The sequence below is a fragment of the Rhamphochromis longiceps genome, linkage group LG8, assembly GCF_057381845.1.
Source record: "Rhamphochromis longiceps isolate RC_006_pf linkage group LG8, R_longiceps_female_GT1.1, whole genome shotgun sequence".
Lineage (NCBI taxonomy): Eukaryota > Metazoa > Chordata > Actinopteri > Cichliformes > Cichlidae > Rhamphochromis > Rhamphochromis longiceps.
This window is the reverse complement of record NC_140564.1, coordinates 21,033,672-21,049,610: the sequence shown is the minus strand read 5'-3', so window position 1 is coordinate 21,049,610 and position 15,939 is coordinate 21,033,672. Positions and strand designations below refer to the sequence as shown.

General features: G+C 38.7%; 1 protein-coding gene across 1 annotated transcript in view; it reads right to left on the bottom strand.

Annotated features, from left to right (window-relative positions):
* Nucleotides 1-15,939, bottom strand: part of LOC146663594 (protocadherin-15-like) — a 234,345-nt gene that overhangs the window by 112,092 nt on the left and 106,314 nt on the right. Inside the window, exons 17-19 of the mRNA XM_085416436.1 lie at nt 13,281-13,413; nt 13,003-13,082; nt 8,831-8,924 (exon numbers count right to left, since the gene is read on the bottom strand). Coding sequence (XP_085272562.1) covers nt 8,831-8,924; nt 13,003-13,082; nt 13,281-13,413 — 307 coding nt within the window. The remainder of the gene's footprint in view (nt 1-8,830; nt 8,925-13,002; nt 13,083-13,280; nt 13,414-15,939) is intronic.

Below are 15,939 nucleotides of genomic sequence, written 5' to 3'. Positions count from 1 at the left end.
AGGGTTGTGTGCTTAGCCCCCTCCTATATTCCCTGTTCACACACGACTGTGTTGCTAAACAAGAGTCCAACATCATCATCAAGTTTGCGGATGACACAACCATCATAGGCCTCATCACAGACAACGATGAGACGGCCTATAGAGAGGAGGTGATGGCGCTCTACGAGTGGTGCCTGGAAAATAACCTGACTCTCAACATCAGCAAAACTAGAGAGATGATAGTGGACTACCGGGAACGACCAGTCAGAGAACACCAGCCCATCCACATCAACGGTGTCAAGGTCGAAAGGGTCAGCAGCTTCAAGTTCCTTGGAGTCAACATCACTGAGGACTTCTCCTGGACCCTTCACACAGACACTGCTATCAGGAAAGCTCGCCAGCGGCTTTACTTCCTGAGGAGGCTGAGGAAGTTTAGCACGAATGCCAACATCACCTCAAATTTTTACAGGTGTGCAATTGAGAGCTTGCTGACGAGCTGCATCACAGTTTGGTACGGAAGCTGCTCTGCCAGCAGCCGTAAATCACTACAGAGGGTGGTGAAGGCAGCAGAGCACATTCAGGACATTTATCTCCAGCGATGCCTCCGTAAAGCACACAGCATCATCAAGGACCACAGCCACCCAGCACATCAGCTGTTCTCCTTGTTACCATCTGGCAGACGTTACAGGAGCCTGTCTGCTCGGACTACAAGACTTAAAAACAGTTTTTACCACCAAGCCATACGACACCTCAACCACAACACTTAAACACACACAACACAGCACTCAGAAGCTACCCTGCAGCTTCACAAGTACTCTGTTTAATCTGCACTGGTCACTCCACTTTATTGTCATTGATATTTATATTTAAAAGTGCAATATTGTAATTTTCTGCTGCTCATTCCTGTGCAATATCCCATCTGCCCTCCCGTCATATTTCTTTTCAAGATTTTCTTATTTAATCACTAGTGTACATATATTTATATTTATAGATACTGTACATATATATTTAGTCATCTTTTCTCTTTTACCATGTCTCTCTAATATTTTGCTCCTTACTATTTTTCTATTTTCTTTATTATTTTATTTTGTTTTATTATATTTTCTCCTACTGTATCATGCTGCTTAGTGACTGCTGCTCGTCAAACACATTTCATTGCAATGTTGACCCTGTGCTAACTTGCATATGACAAATAAAACTGAAAACTGTCAGTGCGCCCCAGGGTGGCTGTGGCTACAATGTAGCTTGCCATCACCAGTGTGTGAATGTGTGTGTGAATGGGTGGATGACTGGATGTGTAAAGCGCTTTGGGGTCCTTAAGGACTAGTAATGCGCTGTACAAATACAGGCCATTTACCATTTACCATTTAATCCCTTTAAATAATGAGGGTTTGTGCTTTCAGAAGATCACTGTGAATGAGGCAGTGGCATTCAAAACACAGTGTCAGACTTTTCACTTGGCTTGAATATAGGCCAGTCAGTGTTAAATGAATAATTAAGAGTGAAATGTGGGGGCAGACAAGGGTTAAAGAGGGGCTGCTTTCAGACTGAATTCAGGTAAGTGTGGTTTAAAAAACCCCTGCATGCTAATTTAAAAGGGCTTTTGGCCCTGCTATAAAAAACTTGAACTAAGAAAAATAAATAAAATGAATCTGAATGTTTGCCTTTAGATTCTAGGAATGAAAAATGTGTCAGCAAAACAGATGACGGATGGAGTGTGATCTAAACCTGATTGCGAATGAGAGGGAGAAAAGTGTCTAAGATGGTAAATAAAATCAACCGAAACAAACCTGAGGCTTTGATGTATATTTGTACGGGTTTGAAGGGGAAAATGTGTTTTACAGAACATTATAAGCAAATGTAATTTGTCTTAGGCTTTATCAGACTGTGTAACCAAGAAAGAGTCAGAGAGGGAGAGGCCGTAGCTGATTAGTAGGGGTGCAACGATATTCGTATCGATATTGAACCGTTCGATACAGTGCTTTCGGTTCGGTACGCATATGTATCGAACAATACAAATTTTTTAATTTATCTTATCAACTTTCCTTCTGACGATGCTGTCTGTGTTGAGCGCTCAGTGAATCTGCGCTCGACTACTCCGCCTAGGCTGCACTGTCGAGCGCAGATCCACTGAGCGCTCAACACAGACAGCATTGTCAGAAGGAAGAGCGCAGGGCAAGCTAGCGAGACAGAAGTTAAGCTCTCCTTGCAACATGGCAAATTAAACCTCCCCCACCCTCATTCAGATCTGGCGTTTGGAATTATTTTGGTTTTCATGTGACGTATGACCCTGAAGGTAAGCGAGTCATGGACTAAAGTAAAACAGTATGTTGGATGTGCCATGCAATGCTCAATTACATGGGTGGGAGCTAGTGTGTTAGCGCAGTTAGCTCGTTAACGTGTTGGCCGTGTTGTGGCGTTAATGTCATTTCAACGAGATTAACGCTGACAGCACTAGTGGGAACACAACGAATATGACTGCACATTTACTCCGACATCATCCTAGTGCAAAGACAAGTGGAGGCAGACAAAAACAACAAGCAGGCATGCTACAAACTTACCCGAGTCATTTAGACAGCCGTTAGCACATGATTCTCCTTATGGGGACCTGATATGTTTAATAAGCTGCTGAGAATATAGCCCAGAAGAAGCGCATAGTATAGCTTTTATTTTGGAAAGATAATAAACTCTCTTTTCCAAAGATGAGTGATTCCTCAATCAGATACAGGGCTCGCAATATCGCTAGCCCGACGTCCCGGGGCTAGCGATTTTTCCAGTCGGGCTACCAAAATCTATCTCTGCCCTGCCCGTCGGCCTATCGTAGAAGGAAAAATATATGTCAATGCTTTTGCATTCTTTCTGAAATGTAGCTGGGTAATTATGTCATTGGCATCGGTGAGCAACTGTCAATATGTGACATATTGAAATCGCGTTTGAATTTGCGCTTGTTTTTTGCTTTCACTTTGCAATCGCGCGAATTGTGTATAGAGAGCGACAGCACTGATTGGTGAGTGATGATAATTTGTGCACCAATTCCTCTGACATCGTCTTATCAGTCGTTAGCTTACTACGCAAACATGACGAGTGAAATCTCCCGCAGCAAGCTTAAACATGTGAGAGGTTGATCGCGCAGAGAATTGCTGAGCGTATGTGAGTGCAATTCTCAGGATATATATTTTAGTTCTGCTGAGCCAAATAAGACAGGTCAGGGTGAAGAAGTGACAGCCAAAGAAAAGCTTACCACAAAACGGAAAAGTTATGACAAATCAGACTATAAGGCAAAAAGAACGTGCAGCTTTATGGTTTCATGGACAAAAGAATTTCTGTGGCTGCGATATGACGAGGGTTAGGGTTAAATTTAAAAACTGTACTTTTGAGTTAAAATATATATTTAGAATTTTAATAAATGACAAATTAAAAAGGCATGAACATTTTTTTTTGTATCGAAAAAATATCGAACCGTGACACCAAAGTATCGAACCGAACGGAACCGTGAATTTTGTGTATCGTTGCACCCCTACTGATTAGATGTCACCAATTTCTTAATTTGACTTTCATGAGTGGAAGAAAGAGAGTCATCCAATATTTGACTTTTAAAGAATGGAATTGGGAGGAAGAAGGGCTCACCAGTTTATATCAGTGGGATTAGAAGAACAGAGGCAGTATGTGTGGGCCTGTGTGTGGGGAGAGTGACAATCTCAGAGGTGACAACGGCCTATTGAGGCTGACAGGGAACATTGGTGATGCAAGTGATCTAAGGTTAAAGACTCACACCTGACAAAACTGTTTATCTGCATGGCAGTGTATGTAAAGCAGAGAGAGCTATGACACAATGAAAGGCGGTCTGTGAGCAACACTGTCAAACACACATACGGACACAAAAGAAAGGGATGGAGTAAGGTTCATTTCGCCTTGGCAGCTCTGAGAACATCGCTTTTAAATACCCGCGCACCTCAGAGTTTAGCAATCACCCCACCGGAGAACGCTGCATTTTTAAGGGTTTAGCTATATTATTTTTAGTGGTCCGCCAATGCAATGTCACAGCTGATAACTGACAACACTGCAGTTCTTCGGAATTGCTAAAACACTAAATCACATTCTCCGAGCCAAATGCTCAGTGTGTTGAACCCCGTTATTGAATCAGTCACTCAGCAGAACCTGACTTACACACAATCTGCAGATCTTATTTGTTCCACTTTCAAAATCTTAAACACGCTCGGCGCCTAAGAACATTTTTTTTTGCTGTGTGATGTGCTCGTAATGAACGATGGCAACCAGGCAGAAGTTAAACACAATTAAGCAAAGTTGTTCACACTTGCTGCTAATGATGCAATGAAACCAACATAAGACAGCAGGGTGTACAAGCTGAATACTTGAATTCTCACTAACAATCAAGAGTGCAAGGAAGATGGTGAGAAGAACGAGATCAAGAACTGTTTATTTATCTGAAATTGGAGAAACTGTGGTAGATTAGTGTTCCTGTTTAATGACCAATGAAAGCAGGACGAAGAGTGCAGACTTTAAGCAGGTTTATTTTATGGCGCCAGTAATCAGAAGACTCAGGGCACAGAACAGGTAACTCCCAGCACGACGCTCTCGGTGTTGAAACAGTCCTTCAAAACAACAGCATGAAGTACAGAAGGATGGAGGTGTGAAGGAATCAACAGGGTCAGCATTTCATTTATTGACTGTGTCCTCCAGCACAACAGGATACGCACATGAAGTGAGTATACAGAGAACCCTTAGAGGAAGGATTAAAGATCAGATCAAAGGCTGTCTTCTGGCCCGACCCACAACAAAGACCTGATGCTGACTTGCTGCTGACTTTGATTTTGCAGAAGATACATTTAGTGTATAGTAATGTGCCTTTGCATTCTGAATAGAAAAGCGCTAAATCCCCCACACATTTACAGCAATACTACTTGCCTGTAATAATCAGATGAAAAAGCATTTGCTGCATTATAAACAAAGCTTTGCTGGAGCTACTGTATATGCCTCTGACCTTGTGTTTCCCATGTTTTAATCCAGTGTGTAATGAAAGGTCAAAAGTAGTTTTAGTTTTGGCTACGTGTACAATGTGAAAACACTGATTTTGAGTACAGATATAAAAGTACTTTGAGGAGACTGTTAGATATTGCAGGTAACACATAGATTGATGACTATTTTTATAAGACACAGGAAAGCTTATTGTAATGCTGTCCTCTAGTATGCTGAAAAAATATCAATAAATCAGCTACAATTCACGCATACAGTGCATACATCTGTGTAAATAATCATTCTGTACATTCGATAATTTTTAATCCTACAACTGTTTACAACTTGCATAGTTCCCATTTCTGTATAGCTGTATATCTCAGATTTCTGTAAAGTTATTTATTTCATATTCTGTATAGTTTTTCATATTTATATCCTGTTCATAGCCTGTTCCTTGAATGTTTTATTCAGACTCCTTTTTTAAATCCGCCATCGCTGTTGTTCTAGTTTTTGGTTTTTGTTGCATTTTCTTACTCTATTTTTACATATAAGTAAAACTTGACTGAATGTAGATTGAAAAGGAGTACTGAGTCTTCAATAAATCTGTCTTAGCAACTGAAGAGATTAATGTTGCACATGTATAGGAAAGATTTGCAGAATGTTGCAAGTACAGGCCGACTTATTTTTTTAGCAAGTACAAGTCCATGCTACAGTCTGTAATTTACGTCTGCTGTTAGGTGATTGCAAGGCAACATAAATGCATTATAATATGTCACACATTATTTAGGTTTTTTGGATGTAAACTATGTTGTTGTCATGAAAATAAAATAATATGACACTTTTATAAGGTTTTCTAGGTACATACAGTAAATGCTACAAATGGGTCATTTTAGCACATTAGTAGGCGGTTGCTAGGCAACGTGATGACATTATAATGTGCAATAAAGGTAAGAATCTTCCGGAGCCTGAGATGTACTTGTGTGTACTACAGATCATATAGGAGGCATTTTCACACAGACAGTATGACACCTCGCAAATATTTTACTTGCCCCAAAGTTACATCTGCGCGGAAAAGAAGACGAGATGGTGGATGTGAGAAGAATGAGCACGTTGTTAGTTTCTCGTCTTTTCTAGGGATTTAAAAGTCTGACCTTGTCTGTTCCATACACATAATAATTAAGTCTTCACATTCATTAACGTAGCAGCGCTAATCCAGACAGGATTTATTTACTAATGCAATGACACAGTCCAACGCGGGCCATTTGCTGACAGTTTCTATGGCATCCCACAATGCACACCGTCCTTACAGTAAAGCTGGTTTACTGCACCAACTTGTAGGGTCCTCAGTCTGTGGCAGCATGATGGATTCACTGGCCAAATAGCCAATTAGGCACTTTGTAGCCTGACACTCTCACAACAGGACATTTAATAATATAGGACACAAACGTGTGCGTGTGTATGTGCGCCCATATGAAGACAACCCAAGGCCTTCCAGGTGATTCTGATTAATGGGCCTGTATAAGGCAACTAGACTCCAATCTCCTCTTCTCCTTTTTCCCCATTTCTTTCTTTCCTTGTCTTCCTTTCAGTTTCTCCCTGTAGCTGATATCATTCCCCTCTTGTATACCCTCTCTTTCTCTCTCCATTCACAATCCTATACTCTTTTACTCTCACTCAAAACATAATGGAGTGTCAAGCAGACAAATGTCCAAACTACTTTTATCCATTTTCTGACTTCTGGACCCTTGGGATACAAAGATAATACACTAATTGCCAAGGTCCAGAGAGCAATAGACTAACTACATGGTTGCATGAGCAAGAGTCTGTGTAATATCACTTTAGCACAAATCCACCGTTAGGGCAGCACCAGCACAATGAGTACCTCTCACTCCCACTTGCCGTTTCCCTCCATATTCCATAATAAAAAAGGTCACAGCATTATAATCAGCATTTTCTCCACAGTGGGATCTTAAACTTTACCTTTTGTTTTAATTGATGTGTGTGTGTGTGTACCTGTTTAAACATCTTTGTGAGGACCAAAACCTGGCATGCCACTATACTTTTGAGGACTTGTCGGGACCAAATGCCAGTCCTCATGAATCTGAGGGCATTTTGAGGCTCAAAATGTGGTTTTAGGCTTAGGGATACAGTTAGGTTATGGTTATGGTTAAAGTAAGGGGCTAAGGAAAGCATTTTATCAATTCAATATCAGGTTTCCTTAATAAGACGTAGAACGGCAAGACCATCATGCAGATGGTGATGGTGCAGCTTTCATTTAAAATCATTTTACACAATACCTCCACAGAAACAATGACAGTGTTGCTGAATTGTGTACATGAAAAATGCTGTAAATAGTTAACAAATAAGAAAACAAAGACAAGAAGAAACTGCAAGGTTAATGCCAGGCTTCTGTCTCACGTCTGCACAGCTAAACGTTCGTGGTGTGAAGAAAGTCAGATTATCGGGAACAAAACACACCTTCTATCTATCATCAGAAAAGTATGTGAGGGGGTTTTAGTGAAGCGTTTGAGGTCAATGCAAATGTCAAAAAGAATTCATCTTCTCTCAGCTTGATCATAAAGTCTGACAGTGAAAGAAGGATGTTAAGCGGTAAGGTTTCTAGCACCCAAACATCACCAGTATGTGCAACTAATTGCCTGTGTTGATTACCGTAACTTACATTTAACCTCCTGAGACCCTAACTCTTCCACAGCATGCATTTTTAATTTCTCTTTGATATTTGAGCATATTGGGACCCGATGAATGTAAAAACAAAGAATTACCAGATTATTTTTTTACCTAATTTTTGTTTCTAAGAAAAATGAGGGCGACATATGAGGATATTCATTTTAAATTGTGATAGAACAGTAGCAGTATGTTGTTGTTGTTTTTTACCAGGCTATATGTATACAGTGCTTCTGCTGTAAAGACAGATCAAAAAAAGCATAAATTATGATTCAGTAAAAACGACCTACTTTCTATGAAAAGTGTCGTGCGGAAGGTTCGCAATGCATTAAAATTTCAATCACCATACTTGAACTTGCAACATAGCAGTTCAAATTGAATCCCTCATGCTTCAGGCCTCCTGAGTGTGAAACCAAACTGATGGATAATCTTAAAAGTTGTCAGACAAAGCAAACATAAAACCTGCTAGAAGAGGAACTTAACAGCAAACAGTTAGCATTCTGTTGCCCTCTTTGGTTTCAAGCATATTTTAAGTTGGACTCTGTGTGCTCTTTGCATTCTGTTATGCATTTCAAATACTCACCATCATTGTAAATTGGCTTTCAGTAAGAAAGAAATGAAATGATATTACTGGGACTGTGTGCTTAGAAGGGCTTTTGGATGCCAATGTAACCGAAAAGCACAAAAGCGTTCCACCAACACCAAAACATCAAGTTCTTTGGATGGTGTTACTGAAGAGTATCAGTGTGAAAAACATAGGCAGCGTGTGGACACACCATCGTAGTGTTTGAATCATACTAACAATGTGGTTTAACACACTTGGTATTTATAAAAAGCTATCGGCAGCCAGCTAAAACACATTATTCTGCCTTTCCTGGCATATAGGCCATTTTATTCTATTAACATTTTTTGAGCCTGCAGGCTCAATAAATGTAGACATTCATTTCTTTACAGTCAGTTGCTATAAATAGATTTTAGCTTTTTGTTATTATTACTGTGACTAAATGACAGGTAATTAAAACAATTCTAATAGCCCTCTTTCTCAGATAGCACCACATCTGTTGTTTGTGGAGCTTCATTGTGAAGGATGGAGAATTCTCTCCTGGAGCTCCTCACTTCTCCTCTGGGGGTTTTGAGACAACTCGAGTAAAACAACAAGTAAATATCCATATGACACAGAAGAGTTTCTTACTCCTTCTGGGTGTCCGTCTGAGGCTGTCACCACCAGGGTGTAATAATCCAGAGTCTCCCTGTCCAGAGGTTTGTCCAGAACCAAATAGCCTGAACTGGAGAGAGAACAAAACACACAGAGTTCGTGTTAACCCTTCAGGCAAAAGAACAGGAAAAATAAAAAGATGATGAAAGACTGTGCAAACCATGGTGAAACTGCATACTGTAGTTTAGTAAAAAAAAAAAAAAGAGTTAAAAAAAAAGTTTAAATTCAAAAAGTCTTGATTGACTTTTTACTTTAACCCTAGTGATATATATACATGTAACTGCAATAAAACTTTAACTCCCACAAGTGTATTTTTTCTGTGAATATGGGTATTTAAGTAATGCAGAGTGTGCCTCCTACTCACTTAACTGGTCAAGGGTGATGACTTGACCTGTTTTGTTATCATGAATTAACACAAAACTAGAAAGGTGAAAGACCAGCATCTTGAATTTTTATGTCTGAGTAAAAATGATCAGATCATCTGTTTCTGTGCAACTTGTCTGAATATTCTGATCAATCAAAACCAGGAAAATGTTTGATTTTAGCCTTGGTTTACTTTTTTTTAATTTTCCAGTAACGATTTAGATAATGACTGAAGTGTTTTTAATTTGAACCTCTTAAATGTGTTAGAAACCATATGAACTGTCGTGTGTATCAGGATGTGTGCATGTGCTGATGCACGGGAAAATTTGTGTGTCTGTGTGCGCAGAAGAGTTGCCCACAGAGAAAAAGATGTAGAGCTTTTTTTCTAATAAAAAGCAGTCCATGTTTAAATGTGTAGGTTCGCTCACACACAGTCTAGTTTTTTCATATGAACAACGCATTTTCTTCAGAAATCTCCAGTGTACATAAATTCCATAAAGACCTCGCATACACTTCAAACCTAAAGCCTAGATATGTTTTAAAATTTATTATTATTATCAGTAGTATCAGTAATAGTATTATTAAAAGTAAAAATAGGACGGCAACCTCCTTGCAACCAACTATTTGCCAGACTTTGAGCAACCCTCGATCTCTGGTTTAATGTGATTTTCTGTGTAGACAGCAACAGATTTGCAGTTTTCACCATTTTATCACAGTGAATCACTGCACCAAAGATGCTCTGAATATTGCAACTGCCAGCAAATGCTCTCAGATCTGGTCCCTGTCTTTGAAGCAACTATTTCAAAATGCATGGTTTCCAATCACTGTTTTCCTTGTGTACCTGCATTAGTTGGTGATTGTAAATTGGCCATAGGTTTGATGTCCAGGGTATACCCTGCCTCTTGAGGTAGGGCAAAAAGGCTCCAATCCCCAGTGAAAATGGATGGACAAATCCTAAAATATATATGTAGGAGTGCCTATATCCATCCACAGCTAAAGCACAGAGTGAAAATCAGACTTGTTCTTGATGATTCAGATTTACAAATGAGGCTTTATAAATCAGACAAAATGAACGCATATGCACATTTCTGCTATACAGAGGGGTTTTTTCTTCATCTGGCTCCTGTTTGGTTATCCTCGTAAAGTGCACTTAAGCTGCACTCCTAAAACCACACAAAACAAATGAAAAGTAAAAAAAAAAAATCACTCCCTCCCACGCCACCATATGTTATATGTTATATTATACTTGCACAGTGGAAAAAGAACAACTGGACGCTTCCTCCCATGGAGCCATAATAATGAAAACAGAGCGGAGACACTGAAATATCTGGCATTCATTGGAAGATTTTACCATGTCAGAAACAACCCACCAAATATCCCCAGAATGCAGAAATGAAGTCTTTGCTTAATTTTAATTTGTACTGTGAAAATCTTCTAAGCAATCAGCTCCTTTCCTCACACTTATTTTGTGATTTTAATTCCTCATGTCTCTCTTCCTGGTGATTTCTAATACTAACATTTTGCTCTTCATTTTCCCCTCCATGCCCTCTTCTCTTATCTTCTTTTCCAACCACTCATTCTCACCCACACCCCCCCCCCCCCATCTGTATAATTCTGCACCAGCTGGGGTTGTTCTTTCACAATACAACCCTCCAGAAATTTAGACAGGATCTTACCCCCAGCTTCAGAAATGCATTTTTAATGAGAAATAAATGAATTAATACAACAAAAGCCATCAGAGTCTGCGTGTCTTTGAATGTGGTGAATGTGTGCTTGTGTGAGTGTATGTGTGTGTCTTTGCAAGAGCCGTGGTGACGTCCAAGACCTGCATGACCAATTTTTATAAGGAAGCATATTCCCTCATTACATTACTGATTACGAGCAAATTGATTCGTATACAGTTTTATGAATTTGGGTTAATCGGAATACAGACCCACCCACTCCATGACATGTTGGTCAGTCACAGGAGCTCGTTCAGTGAGAGACTGAGATTACCGAAAAGCACCACTGAACGACACAGGAAATCATTCCTGCCTGTGGCCATCTCCCTGTACAACGCATCCACTTAACACACTGTTTGCTGCTACAACTACACATGTTTCTTTTCCAACTATTTATTTATAAGTGACTTATGTATGTATGTATGTATATATATGTATATATTGTACTATTCTTAGTTAGCGTATTGTCTGTCTTGTCTTAATGTTGGTTTAAAATGGAGCACTGTAACAAAAAATAATTTCCCCCAGGGATCAATAAAGTATTCTGATTCTGATTCTGAGACAAATTCTCAGAGATAGAGATTAGAGTTATATTTAATTAATTTTTTGTTTTAATTCAAAGTTTGCATTAATTAATGTGAAAGTTATAAGCATCAAGGAATATTCCATGAGGCACGGAGTTTAAATAATCTGTTTGTACATGCATTATGTTTTTATATTGGCTGTGTACACTGTGATCTGATGGAATTGACACACAGCCAAGGCCTTTCTGTTCTGGGAATTTAATGCCTCATTTTCACATTTAGGGCAAAGGGGCAAAAAAGAAAAAGAAAATATGTCAGAGTAGTGTGAGGAGGGGAAAAGCTTCTTTTAATTTCAAAAAGTCAAGTCAGTTTATATATGTAGAGCATTTGTGGTGCAGATGTTCAGATGTTGAGTAACGTGGTTTAAAGAAACGCTTGGAGCTGAGTTAGAGTTTTGTGAGTGGATCATATTGCCAGCTGTTGATTAGCTTACAAGCATTTCACTTTTAAAAGAAGTTACAAGGGAAACAATAATTTTTTACTGTGGTACTGTAAATCTGCACTGCTGCTGATTATCTAGACACACCTGTTCAACAAAGGCTTCTGCTTGAGTATCAAAACACCACATGGACAAGCCACAACTGCAGTGTACAGAAATAGAACAGGTAGTATGTGGTTACCTGTCCCAGAAAAACTCTTAAAATGAACAAATATACATTTTATATGAATACATTGGTAGAAATTTGGACTGCATTTGAATATTGGGGCCATGTTTCCCCTCTAATGGATATTATGATTACAGCCTTGATTCACATTTATTTTCTTTGTTTACTTAACTTAAAGTCTTGATGTAAAGAAATAGGTCAAGAAAATCTCGATGATGTGGGTTTTGTATTTACTTCTACGTTACATTCAAAATGTCAAACAAGGTGTGTTAGAAATGTGACCACTAACCATGTTATGTTGACTAGTCAGTAATACTGGTTGTGTGACATTCATAAGATCAAGTGACCCAATCACAGAGGCCGAGAGGCTGGTCTGTGACCATCTGGCAACCACTTTTCACTAGGGAAAATGTGCATTTTCCAACCAGTTAGAAACATTTTCTTGAGATTGCAATGTTACACTTTTTCAAGTTGTACTGCTATTGTTCTGTGAGTTAGTGTTTGTAAAAAAAACAAGAATAACTATATGTAATGTACTAGCAACCAAATCCATTGCGAGAACAACTGCTAAAGGTTAAGGGAACAGACGTTTGACCCTAGGAACCAGTTCTTGTATCAAATCTAGTCAAACAGTGACCATGTGCACGACATCTCCTGAGAAACCTCAATAGTGTGTCTATTGATACAGCTATCATGCACCTACATGCAATACTGACAGCACACTTTGTCACATAATATGACATTTTTGAACATTTATTTTATAATATGCATTCAAATGTTGTCAAAATTAACTTCAGTCAAAGCTAGAACTTTTATTTCTACATAGAGAGTAAAGACCTGAACCCATGCTGAACTGGAATTGTGGGCCTACTTACTTTTGTTGTAGTGCAAAATGTCCCTGGATGTCTCCGCTTTGGATTTTGTAGGTTATGGGGTCCCTCTCCCGATCCACTGCCTTAAAAGTAAACAGAGACAGGCACAAACATAAACATATATGCTTTCTCATTTTAGGTACCGGTATGTAATATACATCAGTCAGTTCTAGTACTTTGGAAAGCACTAATGCACCATGGCATCTGAATGTAAATTAAACACTATCCTAAAAGCCCAATAAGTACTGTGACTGTGTAATAGTTGGTATGACAGCATGTACCTGCAGATTAAGAAGTGTAGCCCCAGTCCTCATAGCTTCACTGATCTCCAAGTTGTATTGTTGCCGCGGAAAACGAGGAGGGCTCTGGTTGTTTGGTGGCAAAACTTCAATGTAGACCGTAGTAATGGATGACCTAAAGGGAGAAAGAGAAAAAGAGAGGGTGAAAAGGCAAAGAAAAGAAAGGGGGTTAGGCGACTAAGACAGACAGCGAGTGTGAAGAGAAGCATCCTATAACGGGAAAAGAAATAGCAGAGGAATGTTAGGAGGGAAAGCTAGAGGATACTAAGGGGAAAGCAGTGTCAGGGAAGGTGAATGGCCCATTATTTAAGTTAAGAGTGGCTGGCCAGTGTTTGTTTCTTTGCACTTCATGCCGAGTTTGATCAATAAGAGCATGAAGTCAACAGTGTAAGTGACAAAGAAACTGGATAGTACTTTAATACAAGGTCTCTAATGCAGTGTTTGAGGTTTCTATTGCGACTTGTTCAAACCCGAGTGAATGTTTCAATGATTCATTTATAAAGAACATGGGTGATGTTACATCAGGAGAAAAGACTTCTTTAATTATAATAAAAGTATTTCTACACTACGCACGCACGCACGCACGCACACACACACACACACACACACACACACACAGAGTTACACAGTGTTCACTGTAGAGGCTGTTTTGTACAATTCTTTATTGTGCCCTTTATTATCAAGTATTATAAAGTATAATATGCTGTGCAGAAGTTTGTCCTTCAGGTATTTTAACCTCTCCTTTAGCTTTAGTCTGCAAGGCTTTCAATGCATATAAACTACTAGCAAATTTACAAAGGCCAAAAAGTGAGTTCTTCTATCCAACAGTTGCAGAATGCATGACTTGTAGGCTTTTGCTCTGGTACTTATTTGTCTCAGTATGTAATACAATAGCATATTGCCTAATTGCTAGTTTGGCACACCTTCAAACAAATCATGAGTAGCTGCTTCAGTTAAATCCAAATATAGCCAGCTGCCTAACATGCTGCTGTTTTTTCCTAACTAGTGCTGCTATGGCTAACGCTAATTCTGAAATGTGCTATGAGAAAAGTACACCAGGTGTTCTTCAACAGAGACCAAGTAGCAACATCCCCCAAGCAACAGATGGATTCATGTATACTTGGTGCTAGCATCAGTTTAGTGTGGCTAACATTGGCATTTGTTTATTTCTTTCTCCCTGTAGCATGATGTTATAAAAGAAGCAGCCTATTAGGACTAATGTAAATCAGCTATTACATGCATGTTGGCTATAGCTACATGAAAATTTTTATTTCTGGCAGTGCTGATAGACACAACTTCCAGGGTAGAATGCAGAAATGCCTAAAAACCAGCTTTCCACCTGAAGGCTACCAAATGGTGATAGCTATGGTTGTCCTGCAGAAGTCTATCTTCCTGTCTTGACCTCTTTAAACATTTTCCAGTTGATTTTATGGGCTGAGTTACTCATTTTTGTTCATACTGAATAAAAAGATTTACTCTGTTTTGTAAATCTTGTAAAATGTCACAAAATCACAAGTCATTAGTTAATGAGACTCATTCTTCTTGGTCACATCTGTTTCTTTGGCAACTTAGAAGGCAACGGTTGAAATGCTAAACTGGAGGTGTTTTAAAATGAGACTTCAGAAACTAATAGGTGATGTCACAGTAGCTAAAACCATGTATTGACCAGCTGCTTTCTAGCATGCTTGGATCTGATTGGTGACCAGCTCGTCCACTTCACAGTCTGTTTCATGCATGCAAAACATGCAAACAGCAACATAGGCAAAGACACAGACTTTACCTATGAAGACACAGAGTTCACCAAAGTAAACCATGTCTGTAAAAGCACTTAAATTTAGCTAAACATGGGTATTTTAATGAAGCTACCAAAGGGAAAGTGGCTATAGTTAAAGTGTATGCAGAACTCACTTTAACCAACCACAAGCCAAATACAGCAAAGATAAGGTGGGTGTGCAGCAATTTTTACTTAATTATTTGGAGCTCTTTCCACCACCAAACCACTTAATTTTCAGTTTGAGAGAAAATCCTGTAATTTTTCTCAGTTTGAAGAAAATGATAATGTTTGATAATTTTTGCATGAAAATACCACTATTCCACTGAAAGTAATAATAATAATAATAATAATTTTAAGTTTGTTTATTCATGCCGTCAGTTAATGCTCTTAGAAAGAAAACCAAAATAGGTGAAAATTTATATCAGCAAAAACTCGGAATTCAAAACCAGGCACGAAAATTGCAGTCTTTGCATCCCTAATGTAAACCAATTCAATTAAACCTAACTAAACTTCAACTAACCCTGCATTAAAAGACATAAAACTATAATATAAGAATCTATATCATTCTACATACCAAAAAAAGCAGATGGAAATGAATTCAATTAAGCCACACATTCAGTAAACAGTATTAAATAAACTAAATGTGGAAATGTGATTAAAATGGATGATGAAATTATAATGCCTGAATAATGTTTTTAAAAGCAAAAATAGAAAAATTTCCCAGAAACAAGTCTAAGAAATGAAAAATGGTGATAAAATGAAGATTTAAGGTCTGACAGCTTTATTTTGTAAAATGTAGTCACACTTTTTTTTTTGCTTAATCAGCATAACACTTATTCCAAATGAACATGTCACTGTAATGACCTA